This window comes from Poecilia mexicana, unplaced genomic scaffold (assembly GCF_051168715.1).
Source record: "Poecilia mexicana isolate PSO_F unplaced genomic scaffold, ASM5116871v1 scaffold_6, whole genome shotgun sequence".
Lineage (NCBI taxonomy): Eukaryota > Metazoa > Chordata > Actinopteri > Cyprinodontiformes > Poeciliidae > Poecilia > Poecilia mexicana.
This window is the reverse complement of record NW_028263375.1, coordinates 19,432,179-19,456,386: the sequence shown is the minus strand read 5'-3', so window position 1 is coordinate 19,456,386 and position 24,208 is coordinate 19,432,179. Positions and strand designations below refer to the sequence as shown.

The window sequence follows — 24,208 nt, the reverse complement described above, 5'->3', positions numbered from 1 at the left end:
TTTAATCATTAAGATTTGTTGGTTTGTGGCCACTGAATGTTCAGTTTCACAACTCGTAGAAAAAGCCACATTCTAGCTTGTCACAAGCGTTAAGGAACATTTTGTCCTCAATTTTATCAAATGCAAACTTAATAAGCCTTCATAGCAGAACATTTTTAGTTGTCGGCAATATTAAAAAGCTTAATTCCACCTTTTTTTTGTGTGTGTATGGTTCAATATGAGCTTCTTTCTACAAGGTAATTTTTCCCATTTAAAATTAAATATTTTCCGAGGCAGTTAGAGCTTCCAGGATTTGTTTGTTTCAAAGAGGTTCTTTTTACTTTCTTTCCCTCTTGACTCCAGTCTGAGTCCAGGATGTTTAATGGCGTTGAAAAGGACAGCCCCTCCCCCACCGAGAAGCTGGCTCGAAAGGAGTCTCTCAAGGTACACGTCACTTCCTTGCTTGAGAAACTGAGAAAATGTTGAGCCTTATTGTGCCACAGTTTCTTTGTCATTAAGTAGGTCAAATGGCTATTTGGGAACCTTTTAAAACGCAGTTTAATGCTTCCGATTTGTGTGACACGTCTCAAATGAATATTTCAGCTAGTTTGACTCTGCTTCCACCTAGTGTTGGCTTATGCAACATCGTTTTTCTCTCTGTGAGACTGATGACTCATTAGCGTTTTGTTGTTTTTTCTCTTCAGGTTCAAAAGCAAAATTATCGGCAAGAGAAGAAGCGGGCAGCGAAGGAGCTCTCCACTGCACTTAAGGACCCCAGTGTTGTTGTCATGTCCAATTGGCTCAAGGTCTGAGAACGGCTCAAGCAGGACAATATTTATGATTGGTTACACAATCGCTAATCATTTTGCAGTTAAAATGTTACATTTTATATTATTTAAAGTTGTCTTAATACGTATGCTTAAAACCTATTCGTGGTAGTTTATTAGATGCATTTTTTATTCAACTGAAATGAGATGATTACATATGTATTAACTTACCCAACCAGCCTTTTTGTTTCACTGACTAAACTTCTCCTGTTTTAGGCCAGTCAAATTATTTTCTTTGCTAAATTTCAAATTAAGAAGTTTACTTACATTTCCTTAGGAGTTGATAGAATAGCTTTTTACACTGCATGACTTGTGTCAAATATTTTGGGTCTAGGATAAACAGGTTCTTTTTACTCTTTTTTTTTAAATATCTACTTTTTGTTGTACGTTACTTATTTCATTCATGTGACTTCTTTAGATTCGTGGTTCTTTAAAGAGTTGGACCAAGTTGTGGTGTGCCTTAAGGCCTGGTGTGCTGCTGATCTATAAGACACCAACACCAGACCACTGGGTGGGCACCATCCTTCTTAGTGCATGCAAGCTGATCGAGAGACCCTCCAAGAAAGACGGCTTCTGCTTCAAGCTCTACCATCCACTGGAGAAATCCATCTGGGCTGTCAAGGTTTGGCATGTTCAATGAGTTCCTGGTCAAACTGGGATTTGGGGACACGGTTCAAATCAGTTCCGCTAGAAGTTTTTGATATTTGTGATAATTACTTTGAAATGGAGTTGATAAAGACTGAGACAAAATATCCTAAATTTGTTGAACAGATGGGACCATATTCTAATATTGGTTGTTCAAAGATATGTCAGTATTTAATTAACTCCTCAAACAATAAGTTATTTATTTTTTATGGAGAATTGTATTTTTTAATAAATGCGCTTGTTCAACATATATTTTATCTGGGCTTGCGTTACCTCCTTTAAGCGAGTTTTTCTTCTTTAATAAGAAAGTGTTTTAAAAAAATGCAATTCAATTATCTCCCAACGGTAACTGAAAAGACAGCATTAACAACTGATAACATGGAGTAGCATTTTACAGCAATAAAAGAGAAAAAATATATATAGACACTAAATGTATTATATAAGATATAAGTTTAATGAAGGACAAATGTACTGAAGGAGTTTTTGGTTTAGCAACGCAGAGCTAAAATTTAACATAATAAAGAAAAATGTTATTGTAGTTTGTTTTGTTGTCCATATTTACATTCAGGCCACATTAGCCAATGATAAACTAATTACTTATCCGTTTTGCATTAGCAATTTTCTTTTTCTGTATCTCATTTAGTGTTGCAACTTCTGAGTAGACACTAAATGTGTTATGCAAGATATGTTTGTTTCACACTTTATTGTATTTAAAATAAAATGATTTTGACCCATAGTATTTAGCAAAAACATTTACTAAACAAAAATAGAATAAACCTGCTAAATTATGCTAGGTGCACAAAATACTATTCATTTTTAAAATTTTGCTCTTAAAAAGTAGCACTGTCTCTAACTGATATACGCTATCAAGAGTTATTCTTCCTGTAGCTTACTGACATTACATTTCAAACAGTGTTATCTAAGTAAGACTGATTATCTTGTTTTGTTGCCCATTATCTCCTTTAGGAGGGGGCTAGTGTAATAATCCTATTTCCGCCGCTAAACAACATTGTGCAGCAATAGGTATGGGAGGGGTAGTTCTGCACTGCTATAGGCTTCGTATAACTCTTTATGTTAACATGAAGCAGTATCTGGACATGGATAAGCACAAATGTATATCTACACAAGTGAGTAAATAGGATAATATTATTATATATTATTATATTATAACATTATTTTTTTTCCCACTCTTTTTTCTGAACAAATATCATACCTTTCTTTCAATAACATGACCAAAAGCTTCGACTATTTTCTCATGTTTCTTTAAGTCATGCTTCTGGTGTTACCATATGAACAGCGTGAGTCACTGTGTTTGATTTCTCTCTTTAGGGTCCGAAAGGAGAAAATGTCGGTTCCATCACGCAGCCTTTACCCAGCAACTACCTGATCTTCAGGGCTGCATCTGAGTCTGATGGTGAGCTGCTGTTACTCTTTGAGTTCAGTATTGTCCCATGCTTGATGCATTGTTTTTTGGACATTAGAACATACTAAGAACACACGTTTCCCTTCTTGGATCTTTTGCCTGCAGGCCGGTGCTGGATGGATGCCTTGGAGCTGGCTCTGAGCAGTTCCAGTCTCTACAAAATGTCTCCCAGACCTGAAAAGGAGGGCGATATCTGCATGGCTTCAGATTCTTCACATATACTCCAGCTGCTGCAGTCTTCTCCACTCACTGCTACAGAGCTGCAACAGTGAGTAATACACAACTACCACATGCTCTGTGAGAAGTATATCTTCAATACATCCTTATGAACAGCTTAGAATAGGAGGTTAAAAATCATGGATTCACTGGGGAAACCTTCTGTATGTACCAGTAGTCCGTTCTTTCTATCTCAGCAGGACATGCTGACTGACAGTCGTCTCTCAATCCATCTGTCCAATGAGTCCACAATGTGCACAGTGATTTTACAAATAGCTCCAGAAATATTTGTATGCACATGTCTATTAGCTTCCTTGGCCAGAAATGATCTGATTTCCTTTGAATTTGGTATCAATCAGAGAAAATGCAATGCTGGATTCTATTTCCTTACACTTCCCTGTGATTATATTAAAGCATGTGGTTAATAAATTATATAAATTCATGATTGTATGGCAGCTGTGGCTACCATCCAGTAGCTTTCCACCATCAGCGTGTGAATGTGTGCATGAATGTAGTGTGAAGTGGTTTGGGGTCCTCTGGACATGCTGAAGCGCTGTACAGGTACGAGCCATTTACCATTTCATTTAGCAGTCTCAGTTCATGGTAAATGCTTTATTGACTCATTTCAGATGATTTTCAAATCTGTCATCACACTCGGTGAGTGACGATTGTTGTGTTTAAAACTGTTCTGTTTTCTAAAACACTGAAGATTTGTTTGCGTGTATCTGCTGTGCTTTCTCACCAAACAGCTGTGCTTTCACATCAAGCTGTCCATGTGTTTGTGCAAAAATACTTCAGTGTCTTCATGTAAAGTAGCTGAAGATGACAGCTTGTTGTGACTGGAGGATAAGTTGAAATATCTGAATCGGAGTAAGACAAACCTAATCTAAGTGTTATTGTGCGAAGGTCATTGCCAGCCTGTTTGAAGTGGTCTTGAACAATATGTCCTCAGAGTTTTTAAGGATTTAAAACAAAAATAATTCTTTGGATTTTGGTTGCTTTTTCACAACCGTTTTGGTGTAGTGCTTTTACCTGGTCATGACTGCAGTCTCTACAGCTCTGCCTCGATGAGCGAGCTTTCAGGTGGACAGCAAAAGAAAATCATTCACTCTTACTCAGCAAAGACCTAGGAGGAGAAGCATCCGTTGATCTGTTACTATTGACAGTATGCCAATATCTAGCTAGCAGATGATTGCCAATCATTTTTGTTTTAAATTATTTTTGTGTGGTAAACATTTGTAAAATAGTAATTTTTGCTCTAAATATTCCGGTTGAATGCTCGTTAAATTGCTACCTGTGATTGTTGCAGCCCCCATCCTCCTCCCCTGTGCGCTGTTTACATCCTACATTAGGTCCCCTCCTCACGCTTCCCTCTCGCCTTCTCCTTGCCTGAACCCTCCCTCCAGCCATCCTTTCCTGCAGCCCCTCCTCTCTTTCCTTTGCCTTGACCAATCTCAGCACCGTATTCGCTCACATGACTGACAAGGGAGCAGGAAGATGGAGCACACCACCTAAAAAGCAAATCAGCCATTGCAGGCTTTTCATACACACCTTGGCTCACAGTCAGTGCTTTTCACAGGCACATTCAGGAAGCAGGTAGAGAAGTGTTAGAGGGACAAACACTGGAGCCTGTTGTCAGCTGACAGAAGCCATTCACACACACACAGGAGAGAAGGGGAGAGAAAGCCAGTCTACATCTGTGCTTGGATTTGCTGATAACATTATCAGCTGTTGGATTCCTGTGGAAGAACTTCTCCATATGCTGTTTAGTTTGACGGTAAGGGAAAGCAGTTTGCATTATTGTGTTTAGACTAAAAGATAACTCTGTGGTTTAGGTAGTAATTCTGCTGGAATGTAGTTCTTCAGGACTGCCATGCCCTGGGGGACTTTTGAAAAAACTGAACTGTCTTCCATTGTTAAAGAAAATGATCTGCTTCCTGGTTGTCTCTGACTATAGTTATATAACCGAGTCTGGTTTTGAAAGCAGGTGACAGTGCAATTGCCGTCCACTATTCCCAGGATAGGTGCAGGATTTATGAAGTAGCCACCGCCGAGAGCGACAGTGACGACGGTCTGTTTAACTTTCAGTGTTACTGCGTTCGCTTTAATCACATGCACTGTTTATGTTCTGCGGCTTTCAATCGGAGGTAATAAATGCCTGAAGGACATTTCTCTCACGCCACCCATCATCGCTGCTCATGATTCTCATTCTCACTTCTCTTTAATGTGATCATTTGAACGCTGATGAATGACTTTCTATTCGTTTTTTTTTTTTGTTTTTTTTCTTCCAGTGCTTTGGTTTTCTGCCTGCGGATCTGAGGTTTGATTAGTTTAGTCTCCATTAGATGTAGCTTGAATTAGAATTGGATGTTGCCGTACGTGTCTTCACATGTACATGATGTACATTTGCTGTCTCTTTAAGAAGATCTTAAGCACTTAGATAGTGGTCAGTTTTTTTTGCTCCCAAGCCAACAAAGCCTCCACTAATTTAGTTTAATAAATGTTACACTGATCCGGTTTATTATTACCATGGGTTGTTTATTCTCAAGTAGCGCACATTTTCCAGGTTTGCACATCAAATATTTGTTGTGGGCATCTGCATCATTAAACACATGCAGTTTATAACTCTGTGAGCAAAAATCTCTATCTCTAAATACATGACATTAATTTTAGTTAATTAAATCTGATGTTTGTTATTCCCTTAATAAAATCCAGTATCGAGTAAACACTAAATATGGGTTGATTATTGCCATCTTCCATAACATAACAATATATGAACAGACTCTATTTGAAATGTAATCCAACCTAAATATTATTTCCAGAAGCAACAAAACTTGCCTCAATGGAAGCCCATTTCCGCAATGAAAGAAAAAATAAAAGACCAACAGGAAGTCATAATTTCGACTTTCAAGGTCATAAGTATGAGATTCAAAAATCATAATTGAAATTCAGTCAATTTCGACTTTCAAAATCATAATTATGAGATTCAAAAAGATAATTTTCGACTTTCAAAGTCATAATTATGAGATTCAAAGTCATAATTTCGACTTTCAAAGTCATAATTTCGACTTTCAAAGTCATTGTGCGCTGTTCATAAAAGTCCTGCCAAAACTCAGAGAGGACATCCCTCAAAACTCCTCCATCATCAACAGCCTTTTCTCACCTTCCATCAGGAAAGCACCACTTGAATACATATGTCCTCCTGAGTGACACCTGGATCACAAAAATGTGAAATTGGTTCTTTCAGGATCTGGCCCCGGTGAAGAACAAGGATTTTCTTAATCCCTTCTCTCTGAATAATGGGCATGTCCAAAGAATCAAATTGTGAAGAAGAAAGCACTGGACTAGATGGCTGTGGAGACAGCGGAAGGGTGTCATCAAGACTGAGACTATCTGTGTTAAATGTGTCCTGTGAAAAAGGTAACAGTGCCACTGTCTTCTAAAATGTCCCCATTGATTCCTGCATCTAGCTCTTGGACATTGGACAAATCACCCATGTCATCAGTAGAGTAAACTAGGTGAATATTATCACTGCTGCTGTTTGTCAGGACACTGCTGGTTCCAACATATATGGCATCAATGCTGTCTGGTGCTTTGGATTGAGTCAGTGGTGTGCAAACTTGAGAGTGAGTAGAAAACCTTAAAGTGTCTTGGTCATTTCCACTGGGGTTGTCTGGTTCCGATCACTGCCCGTGTCCTTTTTGGTTGTTAGGTAAAAACGCAAAACAGGTAGTTTTGTCTGCTCATAAAGTTCTCCAACAGTAATATGTTCATCAAGTGAATGTTCCTGAAAATCTGTCATGTCAACCTCAAAATCTGTAATTCTTCCCTGTGAATTTCTTTGAGAAGGAACAAACAAACCCACTGCCTTTTCAATTAATTCATTTTTCTACAGTCCTTTGACACATCAGTTTTTCTTGTTCCACCACCTTTCTTTGTCCGAACTTGAAAAAACTTCCCATCTCGAGAATTCATCCATCCTATCTCATCTTTTCGAACACTTTTTTGAACACTTCTGATGCTAAAATTTTCTGAGACCTGCTTTTGATCGCTGCCTTTCTTCCTTGAAATCATGGCTCTCAGTCGGTCAAAACGTTTTGATTTCCCTTCGTCTGCAATATCCGAGAAGTGCCAGTCGGTCACCATAAGATGCGAGATACTCCTTAAGCTGCAAATCTGTCATGAGCAGAAGGACACTGGAGTCAATCTAGAAAAAAAAAATTAAAACAGTTTAACCTATAAAAACGGGGGGAAACCCATTAAAAAAAGCCACATGATAAAACTGATCTGTCTTCACTATGTCTCTATAATTTTGTATAACTTTTAAATGTACTGATTTTCTTAACAATCTAGCTACCTTATCCTTTTGCAGTCATTGTATGACTTCCTCTGAAACATCTCGTGATTGTAAGAAGTCATATATCTCATCCATCCTGTGACAATTACACACAATAACTAATGAATAATGTCTAATAAAATATAACATTGCAAAAGATTTACTATGAACATGATAGTAGGGTTGGATGATATTGCTGAAAAACATTTCACGATACAAGCATTTCATTTTAGTTTATATCAATAATTTTTTATTTTTTAAATATCTGAAATGCTGCCAAACTGGTGATGTGACCTTTCCCATTTTATCCACAGCTTTCACACCATTATATATTTTTTAAAAACATTTATGAGGCACAGTGGTGAAATATAAAACTGCTGCTCCGCAAGTTACTCAACAGCTTGTTGATAGCCTTGAGAGGTTGAGTAGCCTTTACTCTGCCTACATCCTCCAGAATGGTATGTGGTTCTGGATCAGAGTTCAGAGAATATTCTATATATTGAATATTCTATCAGACTTACTATCTATTGATATTGATCACGTGTGTATTGTGATACATATAACTAATTTATTGTCCAACCCTACATGACAGATAGAAACTCTATTTCAGACTCAAGCTCCTGCTAAAAAAAAATAATAATAATAATAGACAACCAAACAGCTGCAATCATAAACCAATGCACAAAGAAACTACATAAAAGTAATAAAGAAAACTCTACCAGCGTCTCCACAACTAAATGGTAAAATGCAGAGCTTAAGTCTGAAAGTTCTGTTTACATTTTTCCCCTAAAATATATTTAATGGTTGAACACTTCTCAAAATTAAATTCTCATCTTTATAAAACAGTCAAGTACATGAACATCATCAGAATGATTTTAGTTTTGATCTCAATTACTTTCATTTAAACAGACAATATGATAAATTGCCTCTGTTTAGGTTCAGGTTCAGGTCAAAGGAACCTCCTCTGTCTCTTTTGTAGGTATCCTGAAAGTTGAGTAAAGTTAAGGAGTTAAATTTTTCAACAGGGCCTGCCTGTTTTTTTTTTTTTGTTTGTTTTGTTTTGTTTTAAGTTCCTTGTTTTTCAATTTTTCTTATTTTTAATTGCTTTTATAAATATTGTCAATCTAAAGCTGCAGATCTCCAGCATTAGCTTAAGTGTACATGAAACTGCTAAGAAAACACTTTGAAAACTGATACATATTGTACTTCCATGTTTTACTCTTGTCTATATATCGACAAAAACAATTTAACGGGAAAGATAGTGAATCACATTATGCATAACAAAACATGTGCATACAACAAGCTGTGGGGTGTGTTTTAACCTACTGGCTATTGCTTGTATTTATGCCACAAAATAATTATACTAACTTGTTGAATTTTTGGAGTACATTAACAAACTTCTTATCGCACTCTGAAATAAAAACGATCTAATTAACGGACTACTTTAAAAAAAACCTGTTAAATATGCTATAGGTTAGCGCGCTTTGACGGTTAACCTGCAGCTGGCTCACGTTGCTAAGACAACGACTAATATACACATCACCCTTTTCGCACTGCAAGGAATGGAACGGCACGGGTTCAAAGTAGGGCCGACCATTTTTGCATTAGAACTTCCGACACCACTTGGAAGTGTGGTTCCAAGTGGAACCACACTTTCCAAGTGTGGTTCCAAGGAGCCACACTTGTGGCTCCTTGGAACTACAAGTGTTGTGGGGCCGACCAAATGTGGCTGCTTAGAATTCAGCAGCTGATTGGTTTAGAGTCAGCCGTTGATTGTTTTGCAGTCAACCGTTAATCGGTTCTAGCTGGCTCTCACTAAACTGTTCATACTGTATTTTGTAAAGAGTGCTCTTTTTAATATTTTTGTTATTATTATTATTATTATTAATTTGCGATGAATTCCTCTCAATATTCTGCTGTTACCTGGTCCCATGATGAGGTCATTTTTTTCCCTCCGCTTACTCCCTGATGAACGAGTACAGAACGAACTACATCAGAGAGGAAAGAAAAAGTTTTCCGCCGCATCTTTGAGGAAATGGCTTCGGCCGCTACATCGAAATCATTGTTTAGTTTAAACCACATGATCAAAAAGCATTTAAAACGAAGGAATCTAAACCGAAACTAACCAGCTGCTTTTTTCTGATAATTACAGTTCATTCGTTTACATATGATAAAGCCAGTCTGCAGGCGTTTCCGTGGCAACACAAAACTAACACAACTGTAACCAAATAAAATCAAAAAAGGCGAACTGACCTTTCACTGACTCTTAAACCCAGTAGCAAACGTTAACGAATAAGGAAGTACTAATTATGCTTTCCTTGGATGTAGGATCAAATTTAACTGGGTACTGGAGCACGCTGTTTTTCTAAGGAGGCTTGTCTCATAATTATGACTTTGAAAGTCGAAATTATGACTTTGAATCTCATTATTATGACTTTGAAAGTCGAAATTATGACTGAATCTCAGAATTGTGACTTTGAAAGTCGAAATTATGACTTTGAATCTCATAATTATAATTTTGAATCTCATAATTATGACTTTGAATCTCATAATTATGACTTTGAAAGTCAAAATTATGACATGCTTTCATGGCGGAAATGGGCTTCCATATACCTCTCATTTCAAAATAATTTAAATTTTTCAGTAAAAAAAACTGTATCATTTTCAACAGGAGAAAGCTGTGATCTGGTTGTTTCTCTGGACTGATTAGAGCATATCACTTACCTTTGTGTTTTTCCTCCGCTTTTCTCAGGTTGAACCACATGGAGCATGACGGTTCATCAGACAAATCGGAGCGCGAGGCCCAAGACGACTGGGAAACAATGGGCAATGAGAACGGCGGAAGGCTGACAGAGGAGAGCGACATAGAGCCGTCAGAAGAAATGCCACCCGGACCACAAGCTACAGCTTATGTGGAGCAGAGTACGGAGGATATGGCTGAGGTAAACGGGCTGGTTCTGTTTGAACGGTAGCTCTCCTCCTCATCCCCTCTACTCATGATTATGCACTCTTGGGCCGTTGCTCAGATATATTTTGAATGGTTTTCAAACCAGAGGGGTGTTTTTTTTTTTTTTTAATATATATATATAAAGCTTGAAACCACACCTCATTTGAACAACCAGAGTAACTTCACTGTCATTCTTGGTTCAAATCAGCAAGTCACTTCATACAGTCTTGTCGCTGGTGGCTTTGTGTTTGTTTAGGTTGGTGAAGCTTCTCAAGTTGAGACTGTATCAGAGGAGAACAAAGGTCTAATCTGGGGCCTGCTGAAACAGCTGCGACCAGGCATGGACTTGTCAAAGGTGGTGCTACCGACCTTCATCCTTGAACCTCGCTCCTTCCTGGACAAGCTGTCTGACTACTATTATCATGCTGATCTGCTGTCCCAGTTAGTATTGTTTTATTCATAAGTGTTTATTCAAGACTAGGTAAACAGTTTACATTCCTAACTACGTATGACATTTTCCTTCATCTTTGGAAATGTTCTTTTTCCAACTTAACCACAGGGCTTCTTTAGAAGAAAGTGCATACGGTCGGATCAAGCAGGTGCTGAGATGGTATTTGTCTGGCTTCTACAAAAAGCCAAAGGTATGATCACTTTTAATTTTTAGAGCCTATTATTTTAGTTTTGCATTAGATCAAACAGAGCAGTTAGCATGGCTAGCATTGCCAGACAATTGACTTCCTGTGTTTTCCCTGGCAAATACCAGGTCTTATTTTAACTGAGTTGTCCAAAAGGCTGGCAGCATTTATCATCTTGCATGTTCCATGACAGCCTTTCTGTTATCTGCTGATAGTCTTGCTCTCTCTCCCTCTGTCACAACTTGAATGAAAAGATGTAATGTAAAGTTTCTTTTTAAATTCTTAAATTTCTGTTTTTCTTCTGACTTATTTTCTTTACCGATACTAAAGATTGTTGCCTTTGAGTGTTACTTCTTCAGCAATAACACCAGCAATGAAAAGCCTTGTTAGTCCAATCTGAAAGGCTTTTATAACTATCCATTAAAACAAGGAACCTGATTAGTTGATCAAATGATCACCTTACTGAGGCTCAGTGATTTTTATCTAAATATAAGAGAATTTGCTGTTTGATAACTATAACATCCTCTGGTCTCCTTGTCCTCAGTTAGACTCGTACTCAGCTGCACAGCAACATTTTTGGCTATTTGCATTTTTGTTATTTCAGGGCTCATCAATTACCACAAAAGACATCAAGTAACATTTTATGTGTGAGCTGGATAACAAATTTCAACAGTAAAAATGTCAGTGAGACATTTTCCTCTCACTTCCACTTGTTGGGGATTTATTTGCTGTGTGGAGGCAGCACTGGAGCCAGTAGAAAATGGCTGTAGATCAATCCAGCCTTACTCAGCACTTTTGTTGCTCACTCCTTTTGAGCCATACATATACATGGATTCATAGACTCATTATCTGTTGTTATGCAGCCTACAGATGGCCACTTTGTACTGATGCTTTAGTCAGAATATTTGCCTATATTTTACTTTTACAATTTTTTTTTTACTTCTACTTTGATTAATTAAACAAACTAACATGAAGGATAGTCATGCTACATGGTGTTTTTAATTGAGACTGTTTTTGTATTTCCAGGGTCTGAAAAAGCCTTACAATCCAATTCTGGGGGAGACCTTTCGCTGCTGCTGGCTCCATCCTCAGACGGACAGCTGCACGTTCTACATAGCCGAGCAGGTTAACCCAGATTTAAAGCTCTAAAAAGCGGGGAAGGACTCATTCATTGTGTGAAATATCTTGCACAGCATGACAAACAAAATGGGGCAAAGCACACAGCTACGCAATGCTGCAACTGTAAATTTTAAAGCTTAGCACCCGACACTTGGGTTGTGTCGCTCTGCTGCTTAAATGTTTCTCTCCTTGTGTTTTCCATCAGGTGTCGCACCATCCTCCCATCTCTGCATTTTATGTCTGCAACAGGAAGGATGGTTTCTGTATCAGTGGAAGCATCCTGGCCAGGTCCAAGTTCTATGGTACACAGCCTATTTATTACCTGTGTCTTATTCATCAAAACTAAAGAAACCTCATCAAAGACTAGTTTATACAATTATTTAAATTGGGATATAACCACAGCCACGTGGTTGCAGCTTTAACACCGATTTTGATTGCAGTGTTTGGACAACTCAATACTAGTATCACAAATTATCAACAAGAGTAAATAACTGTCCATTGTTTTCTCTGGCAGGTAACTCTCTATCAGCTATTCTAGATGGCCAAGCTAGACTTCGGTTCCTGAGCAGAGACGAGGAGTATGCCATCACCATGCCCTACGCTCACTGCAAAGGTAATATTTCTATTACAAACACACTTGACAATCTCTTGTAGCGTTAGTCAAATCTTGTACTATCTATTTTGTCAACTATGGCCCCTTTTTTCTCTTTGTGACTGAAATAAGTCTCAGGGAGATAGAATAATTGCTCTTATATACGTAATTTTCCACATCAATCAACATCTCATGTAAAAAATGATTTATCCTCTCTTTGAAAAATGTTTGTTCTTCTTTATTTATAAATCCAAAATAGTAAATGGGCTTTAATAAAAATGTTAGTTTTTAAATATGAGAAGAAATTCCCTATAGTAGATATTGATCAAAAATTATAAGTTGTCTTTTTTCAAAAGGTCATCTAATGCTTACGACTCTAATTCAATATTAGTTTGTTGAACTGAGGACTAAAATGTCTCTTTAAATTGTAAAAGTCACAGACTCCTGCATCATTACTCCACCTAAACAAGCATGTAGTGGCAGCAAACATTAACTTGAGTCTTTAACTTTGCAACAATCCTGCATACTGAGCATGCAAGTACAGTGATGAGGGGAAAAACGTCCACAGAAGCATTGATTCAGAAGTACTTTAAAGAAATTAGTGAATGGCAGTAATGACTCTGAGTGACTTTATTTGGGAGAGAAACACAGCCAATCAGATGCACTCAGTCTGTTGTTGTAGGACGAAAGGTAGCACATGACTTTGTCTATGTCCGAGAGGGGTTTAAACACAGAAAGAGAGCCAGGTAGATTATCTAAAGGAAGAGAACACAAAGTTATTTCCAGAAGTAACTCGGCCAGTGTCGCCCTGCAGGAAGATTTTGCAGCTAAATGGAACATCAGACAAGATGTGTCTTCAATTTCCATTCCCTTCATAAGTCCGTGTCTAGAGGCAGGACGGTCAGGACTTCACTTGCTTCTTGTAAACTCGGCCATGCACAGAGTTTGTAGACAAACCCAGAGCTAAAAAAAAATACTAAGCGTGTGTTAACTATATAAAAATTGTTATAGCTTTTACTATGCAGTTAACTCCTACATTTCCACTTTTATTTTGAATAAAAAAAATCAGTGCTGCCCTCCTGCATTTATTTCCTGACAAACTCACCTCATAGTTCATTGCTTCTACAACTGACTGAGAATTCACGAAGCTAATATGCAAATTCATTTGCCCTGTTTACAAAGACATCTTTCTGTTCAGTCAAATCATGTGTGCACCGCCTCTTTTACAACCATCTGCTGCAGCTGACATGTCAGAGTTACGAGAAATTACATGGTTATTTGAAATGTATTTCTGCCATGATCCATATTCAGAATTACACAAGATCTCGCATGTTTATATATTGTCCAGAGTGAAATTTCTGTCTTCTTAATTCCTCACAGCCCATTTTAGGGCTTCACAGTAAATGGTGGGATAATTACCATGCTTTAACGCAGGACTTATTTAGATTAGCTAGGGAGTAAAAATCATATCTATTACAGGCAAAATGTGAAGGTATCTGATGCGTTGTGTATCTAATGATGCAATGCCTTGTCTCCTGTAGGTTTCCTGTATGGCACTATGACGCTAGAGTTGGGAGGGAAAGTTATCATCCAATGTGAAAAGACAAAATGTTTTGCAGAACTGGAGTTTAAATTAAAGGTATGTCTTTGAACAAGTTAAAAATAGAGCTGGCAAATAAATAATTCAATAATTAACGACTCTTCCTTTCTTTGAAGCACTTTTTTATCTGTGAAAAGTGCTATGTAAAATAAAGTTTACTTATTGGGCTGCACCGATGTGAAAATTTGAGTGAATGTCATGAATAAATGTATATTAACTTTTTTTTTATGATCATGCTCTTTAGTTGACTAATGAGCATGATGATGCTGTAGGCTCCTAAATCATGCTGAGCCTCTGTTCATGTATATATAGTTGGCCGACACTTTTTCCTAAAGCAGCTTGCAAGTAAGGAAATAACAGTACAGTAACTAGAAAATTCCTGAAGAAATTTAAATGGGGCCTGCCAAAGTGTGCCCGTCGGTTTGGACCCAGTGTTCTGATGCTAAAAATTAGCATTAATGCTAAAGAAAGCTTCAATGTAGTCAATCACCTGTGGAGAGCCAGAAGCATGTGGACTAACACATATTTACAGTGTTTTATTAAAGAATATATTTACATAATTCCATAATTTGATGTACATTTAACATTTCAAGACAAGAAACAAATAATTTTCCTGTATTTATTTTTTATACATTATTGAGAAATGACTTGATTTATAAATCAGTCATTGTCAAACATTAAACTACATATTTTTCTTACTTTTTCCAGAGAATTTGCAGTATGTCAACTCTGCTATTGACAGCAAAGAGTGAAAATAATTCTAACAGAGTAAATTATTTTTTATTTCATTACATAAACTACATTAATACACTAATACTTCAGATTGAGATATTTAAAAATACACAAAAAGTGAAAGAATAAAACATTTATTTATTATACTGGGAACACTGGCCACAGGCTTCAGTCTGCTGGTCACACTGGGAGAACTCAATGACATCTGAGACGTCCTGGTTCACAGGCTAAAGCCAAGGATAAAAGAGAAATTACCCAAAAGTGTAATAGAAAATACATACCATATATGTTTCGTATTTGTTTCTTTCACATTCAGAAAAATACATTTTCAGCATGTTGGCCTCTGACTCGTAGCATCTTTATAGCTAAATATCAACATGGTGAAGCTGAGCTGGAAACAGAAGAACAGCAGCTCCAGCTCTGATCCTGACTGATCTTTCCTCACAAAATCCTCTGGTTTTTAATTAACTTCTCCTCTAACAGCGGTTTTTCATCACCTCTCTCTCATTAGAAAACAGTATGAAAACATTAGCTCCTACGCTAACAATCAGCGGTTATTTCGGGCCAATTAAACTACATAGGAAATATTTTCCGGTTGTTTAGAAGCGAGTTTCTGGCTGCAAAGTCAAGTAATTCTGATCTTTCATCCTTACCTGGGAAAGGTAATGCCAGTGAATCCAGTTTGTTTCGTAAAACTGTTGAAATAAGTCCACACAGCACAGAACTTAAGGAGCTCCGATCGCCCTGCTGCCACATAGAAGATGGCGGACGCTGTTACGTACGACTCAGCACTCCATGAGGGGTCTACGTATTGATGTCTATGATTGAGTGTTCCACCATGTTGTAGTTCTGACCTTCTGCTCTGCCCTCTGTATTAAAGTGTTCCGCCATGTTCAGAACTACAGTCTTTGTAGTCCAAACCAGCAGCTCTGTCTATCTCTGTGTTCTGTTGCTATAGCAATTAATCCTCAGCCAACTGCTGTGTGTGTGAGACAGAAAGCTGGAGAAGGATTTCTAACTTTATGAGACACCCAGTCAGTTTTAATGAAAAAAGCAGTCCGAACAACTGCTTCCCGTTCAGGATCCGTAAGGCCGATCCAAAAACCGTTTGAAGCATATGAGAGGGTTGTTTGTCATCTCCGATAGTACTGCAATTCATATCTGTAGCTCATTCACAGTAATAGCAGCGATTAGAGAAACATGGTGTGCGCTGAGCTCAGAAATTTTTCAGAAACATCTGAAAATGAATGGTGGAGTGCCTGAAGGAACACATGATTTTGCTCTGAAGCACCTTGACAGAAAACCGTCAGCCCTAGAGAAATTTTGAAAACATTTTACGGGAGCAGGCATGTGTATCAATGTCATGATCGACTTTCATATCAATATAGCAATTTTTGCAGCCATGAGAGCGATTTCAAAATTGTTTTGGGGGTCAAAAATCCACTAATTTTATCACTCTAAAAAAGCGGCAGTTGGTGTCGGTTACACTCTAAGGTTCGGCAGTTGGAAATTTTGCTCATTTTTTGCTTTGTATGTTGCCATTTTTATACGAAACCCCAGTAAAAATAATAGCTCCCTTCTCGGCATCGAGCCGCACGTTTTGATACCTTTTTTTGTGTGGGGGCACTAAGGTTAATGGAAGAAAAATAAAGAAATAAAGAGACATTCTATTAGGTGTAGAACAATAGGTGCCTGCCATGCATTACATAGGGAAGAGCAGTGGCTGTCACTGCTCTTCCCTATGTAAAGCTATGGTCAGGCCTCAAATATTAAATCTAACTATAAGTGTATTTCTGCGAGTGTCTTGAAAAATTCAAATTTAGATTTTTCAGGCCATTAATAAGATCAGTTTTTATATCTTCCATAAATATATGTTTTTAAATAATGTGCTGGCGACATTGTTTTGTTGTAATTCAAGCTGGAGCAGTTGGGTGTTGTTTTGCAGTTGCCCGTAGCGAAAGAGGCAGAGCAGCAACGGCCCTGAAGGAAGTATTTATCAGCTTTCCTGAATCTTGTTTTTCCTGTCCTTTCTCTAGCCTTTCCTCGGAGGCACCAGCTCAGTAAATCAGATCAGTGGGAAGATTGTTATAGAAGATGAATTACTGGCCACCATTGATGGACACTGGGTGAGAGCTCTTCTACCTTTGCTACTTCAATTTGTGTCTGCTTCTCTTTCAGCATCCCTACTCGCCTCACACTTGTAGCTCTTGGGTATTCAGTTATTCTCAGCTGTAATTAGGAACAGAATTGGTAATTATAGGTTCAAGAGCAGAAGGCAGACGCTGCAGGAAAAATACCAGATTTTATCGTCTCATATGCTGGGCAGCAGTGTCGAGCCAATTGGAAACACTAAAAAACTTTTTCTGAGACAGCGTCCCTGTAAAGTTAGCATTATCATCACTTTAGCGTTGACGGCATATATCAGGCTGATATTAAGGAACAGTGAAAGGGTTGCATTGTGACTTGATGATGTTTTTCTGTATTTTTTTTAATCAGGACAAAGAGGTATTTATTCAAGAGAAGCGCTCCAGTCAGCAGGAAACTTTGTGGAACCCAACAAAAGAAATCCGCAGCAGGCGCCTCAAACGACAAGTGGTCCAGTTAGACCAGCAGGGGGAGTTTGAGTCTGAAAGGTAAACCTCTAATGGACTACCAAAGGTTTTCTCTCTGGAACGTAATTTCCCAGAACCTTTCTGTCTGCCTGTGTTTTTTTCTTGTGCATGCTTTCAGAAAGGTTTGGTGTGAGGTGCTTTTCTGGAAAAATTATTTGTAAGATCAGTAAGACTGTAAATTGGTAGGTTATTCAACCAGTGATAAATTTTGTGTGTCCTCCCACCATGTAGCTCCACCTTATAATACATTAAAACGGTCCTACCTGCCAACCACTGATGGATTTCAACCCACTTTTGTCTGATTCAACCTGCAATGGGAATGCAAGGGAAAGAAAAACTTCCCCAGTGAACTGTGCTGGTTCCTGCAGTGGAAACACTTCCATGCAGTCAAAAGTATTGAAACACCTCCATATAGTCAAAGTAACCCAGTAACTGTAGTCATTCTTCAGTAAAAATGCTCAAATTTGATTTGAGAAATGCAAAAACATACATTTTCAGTGGCTTCAGTTTGTTGTATTTTTTTTATTTTTATTATTATTATTATTATTATTATTATTATTATTATTATTATTATCAGGCATCTGATCTTTGATGTTCCAACAGACTGTGGCAGCACGTGACCAGGGCCATCCGGGATCGGGACCAAGTGAGGGCAACGCAGGAGAAGTTTGTCCTGGAGGAGGCTCAGCGGACAGAAGCAAAGGAAAGAGGAGAGAGACCCTGGATCCCTAAACTTTTCCAGGAGGATCCTGACACCTCTGAGTGGACCTACAAGCACCTTGAGTATGAACGCTCCCCGACTCAAAACGACTAGGACACATAAAAGATCAACTTTTGCAGCATGTTTTTTTCCTTTTCAGCACCCGTCCGTGGGACCCGGAGGCTTGTCTCGTTCAGTTTGAGAAGGATGGAGTGATTCAGACTCAGGAGAAAATGCAGAGACAACACAACGGGCTTACCTACAACAACAGCTGGACCAGGCAACACAAGGTGAAACTACAGATTATATAAGTCAGACTGAACTACCCATTTGAAATTCTAAAGATAGGCATTTTTTTTCTTCCTACTTGGTTTTTCCCAAATAATAATCCACTTACATAAGCAAAAAAAATCTGTTCTATCAGTCAGTAATTCATGTGAATCCTGCAGACTTTGTGCTTGTTGAACTCTTACCATATTCTGCTTGTTTAGGACATTACAGCTATTTCTTTTGGTATTGACATCTTCGGTGGTTTATGAAATATTCAGCTTTTTCTGATGTTTTTGTGCCCCATTGAAATGAACGGAACATGCTGTAACTTCTAAGACATTCTGCTAAAAACTTTTCCGTTTTCAAAGCTAACTACTTCCTTGTACTTTCAGCTAGAAACACCATTCATATTTTAAAATGTAGTCATATCCTTCCACTACTTCTGTTTATTTCACCTTTTTCATATCTTTTACAGGTTTCATAAAACCCCTCTTCAAGTTTTTGTTTGCATGATGCTCAATTTTAAGAAAACTAGCCCACTCGCTCTGAGGTTTCTCAATCTAACCCTTCCAACCCTAAAAAAGCTACCTTTAGCTTTTTAGCTCATTTTAGCTTATAAACCATTGTGACCTTACAGTTTTGCTTTGTAAACTGTCTTCTGCACAGCTTTCTAATACACTTTGGATGGGATTTTTCAGTTGACAGAAAGTTTTCTCTCTTCTTCTACGGTTTTTCTATTTAGGTTTTACAGGCTCTTTTGCATTATTCTGATGCTTCTGTCTATTTCGTACATTTCTGCAAATCTTCTGCATTTGACTTCTCACTAAAACAGCAACAGCATTCACATTGCATAGTCGCAGAAAATACAAATTATTCTCGTTTTCTGTTAGTTTTCATGCATTAAAAACAGGAAACGATTACATTATATACAGGCGGAGGTCAATGGGAACCACAGGAAATCCAGCAGCCAGCCGTCTACTTGCAGCCAGAACACTGAGAGCAGCAGCACCACTCCAGAACCATCACATGAGTCTTCAGATAATGAAGGTGAGGATTCATTTACAGACAAGCCAGAGCAGCTTTGTATAAGCTCCCATGAATTCAGCCACTATTTTCAATAGTAACCTTAAATATTTTTTCAAATACAAGAAGTACACATATAATACAAATAACTATGAAATATGACTGTTGTTCCCTGTTTCAGGTATTTTAAGTTGCTTTATATTTAAATTTTAAATCACATGTAATACAAAATAAATTGCACGAATCAAATTGTGTCGTGTCGAGGTTTTGATTTTTCTTTCTCACAGAATAAGCTTTTATGTTTTATTCTTATCTATGTTTTCTGCCCAGGCTTCTCCAACCAATGTGCTCGCTGCAGTAAAGAGGCGAAGGACATCGCTCTGATCCAGACCTCCATCACATCCATACAGAAGACGCAGCAGGATATTCAAAGGTCAGAAAACCGCATTGCACTTTGGTGAATGAAAGCTTAATAATTTATCTGAAAACCAGTTAACACAAACATTTCTGCCAGTGGCAGATTTAGATTTAAAATGACTTCAATTCTACCTATACGTTTGTTTCTATCAAGAAATTAGATCAGCATCTCTAGGAAGATGGTTATTAAACAATAATGATAGAGAGCATCACCTATATGTTCAATAAGCACCAAACCTTTAAAGACCTCCTTGCCTAAAGTTTACCACCCTGCTCAGATTCTCCATCAGATTCAAATCAGGAATTTGGCTGAGCCACTTAAAAACATGAATAATAGTCCCAGTTGGAAGAAACATGTCGGTAAAATTAAAAGATTGCTTTAAGGTAGAACTGTATGATGCTAGGAAAGCTTGTGATACACAACATTTTTGGAAAATTCCACAATGTTTAACTATTTAATTGGAATAAACAGTTTTAATGTCTATTGGCATTGGGTGCTTTGCTATCATAAGTGATTTCCTAATGACTTCAACACATTACTGTCATTTCACCTTGTAAAACATTTCCATGCTGCTTTTAGCAAGCATCACTGTAGGTTCCTAAAGAATGAAGCCATAAGCTTGACGCTCTCCGTCCTTCCCCTTCGGTCCACTTGATGACAAAAACGACAAAAAACCAGACTGGGTCCTCTCGATAAAGGTTAACAGTTTACTTCAAAAATAAAAACGGTACAAATGTTACTTTTCCACAAAAATAATAGAGTAAACAAAAGAGAGTCTTGAGAGAGAGAGAGATCAAAAAACTGTGTGGCTCCACTCCAACTGCCCAACTAATTCTGCTTGGCCAGAATTAGTTGGGCAGTTAAAATCAGATAAAATCCTTAACTGCAATTATATATGCAAATTTACAAGAAGACCTTAGTATAGTCCAGTATAACAAATTAGTATGCAATAGAGATATAACTGGTAATAATTTTTTATCCAAATAAACAAATTACCGTAAGAAATATAAACATAATTTATCCTAAAGGTCTGAATGAACTAAAATTGAATTTAGGCTTCTACATGTTACTGTCACAGAGAACCCGAATACCTGGTACTTTATTGATTAGCTAATATTTACTGCAGTCCAGGCTGTTCTTTGTGATACTACTATTGCTGCCCGTGCTATTGTGTTACCAGTAGATTATCAGTGTATTGTCAACATTTTTTATATTACATAAAAAATGGCTAAATTTTGGTGAAAAAATGTGTAGATTCTGTATGAAAAACTTGTTCCCAACATGAACTAACATAACTATTTAGGACATGTTACAGGAGCTGTAATTGAGAAACTCTTCCACCGTGTTGACCCCAGTTGACCTCTGTTTGTAGGAACCTGGCGGCTCTGGGTGGCCAGCTGTCTCGGCAGAGGCACACAGATGACAGCATGTCCTTAACCGGCCGTCACTGCCTCATCCTCTGCGTTCTGCTCCTCTCCCAGCTCCTCCTCAACTACGTCTTCACCTGAGCCAGCTCCTACACGGGAGAAGTTTCCCTCCAGCGCCGGCCCGGCTTTAAACCTTCCAAGAAAAAGCACACAGACTCGGATCGCACCGACGGAGACCTCAGATTGTCGCTCGGAGGGAAACTTGCTCTCTTTTGTTTCCTCTACAGGAGGAGGAGCACAGACTTTATAGCAATAAACACAGCCACAACAACCAGTCTGTCAGTCACCTGCAGAGAGGAACGGCACCTCCTAGTGTAGCCAGACTGAAACAGCACCGGCACCCGCGCACTTTGGACAGGAAAAGGGATATTATGAGCATGACTAGAAACATGAAAAATGTGGAAAGATTTTGATAAAGGAAATGACAGAGAGGATGTTTTCACCATTCCCTAGTGTCTTTTTTTATACACATACATATATATGTATATATATATATATATATATATATATATATATATATATATATATACATAGCTAGCCCTGCAATACTGTTCATCTGTGAGCGTGCCTCTGTATGTGTGATATGGGTATTATCAGTAGGCCCTATGGGTACAAGCAGATCACGTCTTGGACTTCTCCTGATTCCCTTCCACTCCAGACTTCGGGCCTTAACAATGAAGCCAAAAAGAGGAAAAGTACCAGAAATAATTTTAGAAATGAAGAAAGAACATCTTCAAAACAGTGCAATTGTGTATTTTATTTTTTTTTTAATGTCAATGTTCGCTCAAAAACACTCTGACTCGTCTTTTTAATGATGATTTTACCAAAACAGTATTTATGATCCGAAAGGACAAAGAGTACTTGTTTACAGGGAAAACTGGATGTGCTTTCTGTGACACATCGGAAGAGAAGAAGGACGAAAGGCGATAAGGCAGGGCAGCGAGCCAAACAGAGTGTCTTTATATTTGTGTGCCTGCTGTATCTGAAGGGGATGGAAGATGGTGTTGGTCTCGACCACTAACTAGTGTGTACAATCAGTCACAGTTTGTGAAGGAAGGAAACACAGGGAAGCATGACCGTATGAGCCTAAGAGAAGGGATTTTTCTGTGTGCATTTTGGTCTTCACCACCTGCAAGTGACTATCTTAGATGTAAACAGTAACAAAAGACAAAAAAGAAGAAAAAAAATAGTTTTCACTTTGAATCAGTTTGTATATATTTGTCTGGTCGTCGGTTTCAAAGAGATTTGAGAATGTATTTATTAGGAGATTCACCGTGTCTTCACGAATTCAGGACAAAGGACCTGGAACAACAATCGCTCTCCGAGGGTTGGTCAGTTCGTCCAGTCGTGTGCTTGAGTGTGATTGAGCACGTGTAAGTCTGCAAGTCTTTTCTTTTTCAAGAAAACAGCCATGATAGTGGATCTGACTGGTTGTTGGGTTCTGAGTTACATTCTGATCACCAGTACCAGTCTAGTCAACAGCACAACAACAAAAGAAAATCAGCTCTATGAATGCTTGGATCAACACACCTTCACTAGTTTCTTCTTTTCACTCTTCTCGTGTTTTCTACTCTGCTGCCATGTTGTAGGGATTCTACACATTTTTTTTTTGTATGGAACAAAATAACACACATTGGTAATGTTTTCATTGATATGTTGGATACTGTAGTACTACAGTAAACATGTTTTATCCCTGGAGCTCTCTGTGTGAACATTTCTTGACACGCAAACGTTTACTGTAGATGCAAGTTGTTCTTTCACTAACTCTCCACCAGATGGCGTTACATTCATGCACAAAGTCAGATCTTCGTGGGACTGAACACTCTTCATGTAACTTTCAATAGCATAAGTGAATCATCACTGGCAAACAATTGACCACATTTTAGAGACGCAAGTCTTAAACACTTTTTATTTGCAGAGGTTTTGACACTTCTTTCTTTAGCCTCCACTAGTCCACTTCTCTTTTTTTTTTTACACACAAGTACTCATATTCATTTCTCACTACAGAACATTACTTTTGATGTGAAGTTTGAAACTTTTTGGACATTTCCAAAAAGTTTGAAACGGATGCAGAGGTGAAGCTCAACCCACATATGGAGGTCTTACATCCCGGATAACATCTGGACCTGATGAACCCTGCCATATCTCTCTCTCTCTCGTTACCCACTTTCTTGTCTGACCACTCTCAAATAAATGCCACTACATCCGATAAAATGTTTACCGGATAGAAGCTGCAACAGTACAGAAACATGGATATTTGGACCATCATTGGATTTTGTGTTTACTGCTCTAGGATAGGCTGGAAAGCCCAAATTCTTTAAAAATCTCAGAGAAGGGAATCACTAACATTTGCAGTAAATGGTAGCAAGCAGTAAATATTTCCCAGCATCGCAGGACTGAGGTTCCAACCTACATCTCGGCTATGATTGACGTGTTTACTGACTGGGCCTGACATTATGCGATCAGATACAGACACATTGTAACCACATAAAGCTGCCTCAGATCACCAGAGTCGCTCTCTCTCTTCTTCCTGCTCCGTTGGAGGACAAGCCCAGACAAGTCCTCTGTTTCTGCCTGCCTCCTGCCTCTCGGCACGGCTCGGTCCATTCCAGACACGCCTGAGCTGCAACAGAGAGTCGTCCCACACAGCAAACATCCAGCCTGAATCCTGCTGCCCTTCAGCCAAAACAAGCAGCACGCCTCACTG

General features: G+C 38.3%; 1 protein-coding gene and 1 pseudogene across 4 annotated transcripts in view; one reads left to right on the top strand and one right to left on the bottom strand.

Moving 5' to 3' along the window:
- The window catches only part of osbpl5 (oxysterol binding protein-like 5), a 90,135-nt gene extending 66,936 nt beyond the window's left edge, over nucleotides 1–23,199 (top strand). For all 4 annotated transcript variants that reach the window (XM_088006361.1, XM_088006362.1, XM_014974295.2 and 1 more), the window contains 19 exons: nucleotides 343–423; nucleotides 684–785; nucleotides 1,225–1,428; nucleotides 2,781–2,865; nucleotides 2,980–3,142; nucleotides 10,179–10,368; nucleotides 10,630–10,814; nucleotides 10,933–11,014; nucleotides 12,035–12,133; nucleotides 12,333–12,429; nucleotides 12,642–12,740; nucleotides 14,261–14,358; nucleotides 17,088–17,177; nucleotides 17,548–17,684; nucleotides 18,267–18,446; nucleotides 18,524–18,653; nucleotides 19,566–19,680; nucleotides 19,987–20,089; nucleotides 21,447–23,199. In XM_088006361.1, the coding sequence (XP_087862487.1) occupies nucleotides 343–423; nucleotides 684–785; nucleotides 1,225–1,428; nucleotides 2,781–2,865; nucleotides 2,980–3,142; nucleotides 10,179–10,368; nucleotides 10,630–10,814; nucleotides 10,933–11,014; nucleotides 12,035–12,133; nucleotides 12,333–12,429; nucleotides 12,642–12,740; nucleotides 14,261–14,358; nucleotides 17,088–17,177; nucleotides 17,548–17,684; nucleotides 18,267–18,446; nucleotides 18,524–18,653; nucleotides 19,566–19,680; nucleotides 19,987–20,089; nucleotides 21,447–21,582 (2,376 nt within the window). In that variant the 3' untranslated portion in view covers nucleotides 21,583–23,199. The remainder of the gene's footprint in view (nucleotides 1–342; nucleotides 424–683; nucleotides 786–1,224; nucleotides 1,429–2,780; nucleotides 2,866–2,979; nucleotides 3,143–10,178; nucleotides 10,369–10,629; nucleotides 10,815–10,932; nucleotides 11,015–12,034; nucleotides 12,134–12,332; nucleotides 12,430–12,641; nucleotides 12,741–14,260; nucleotides 14,359–17,087; nucleotides 17,178–17,547; nucleotides 17,685–18,266; nucleotides 18,447–18,523; nucleotides 18,654–19,565; nucleotides 19,681–19,986; nucleotides 20,090–21,446) is intronic.
- LOC148158688 (uncharacterized) lies at nucleotides 4,202–7,522 on the bottom strand (annotated as a pseudogene).
- Nucleotides 23,200–24,208: the final 1,009 nt, after the last annotated feature.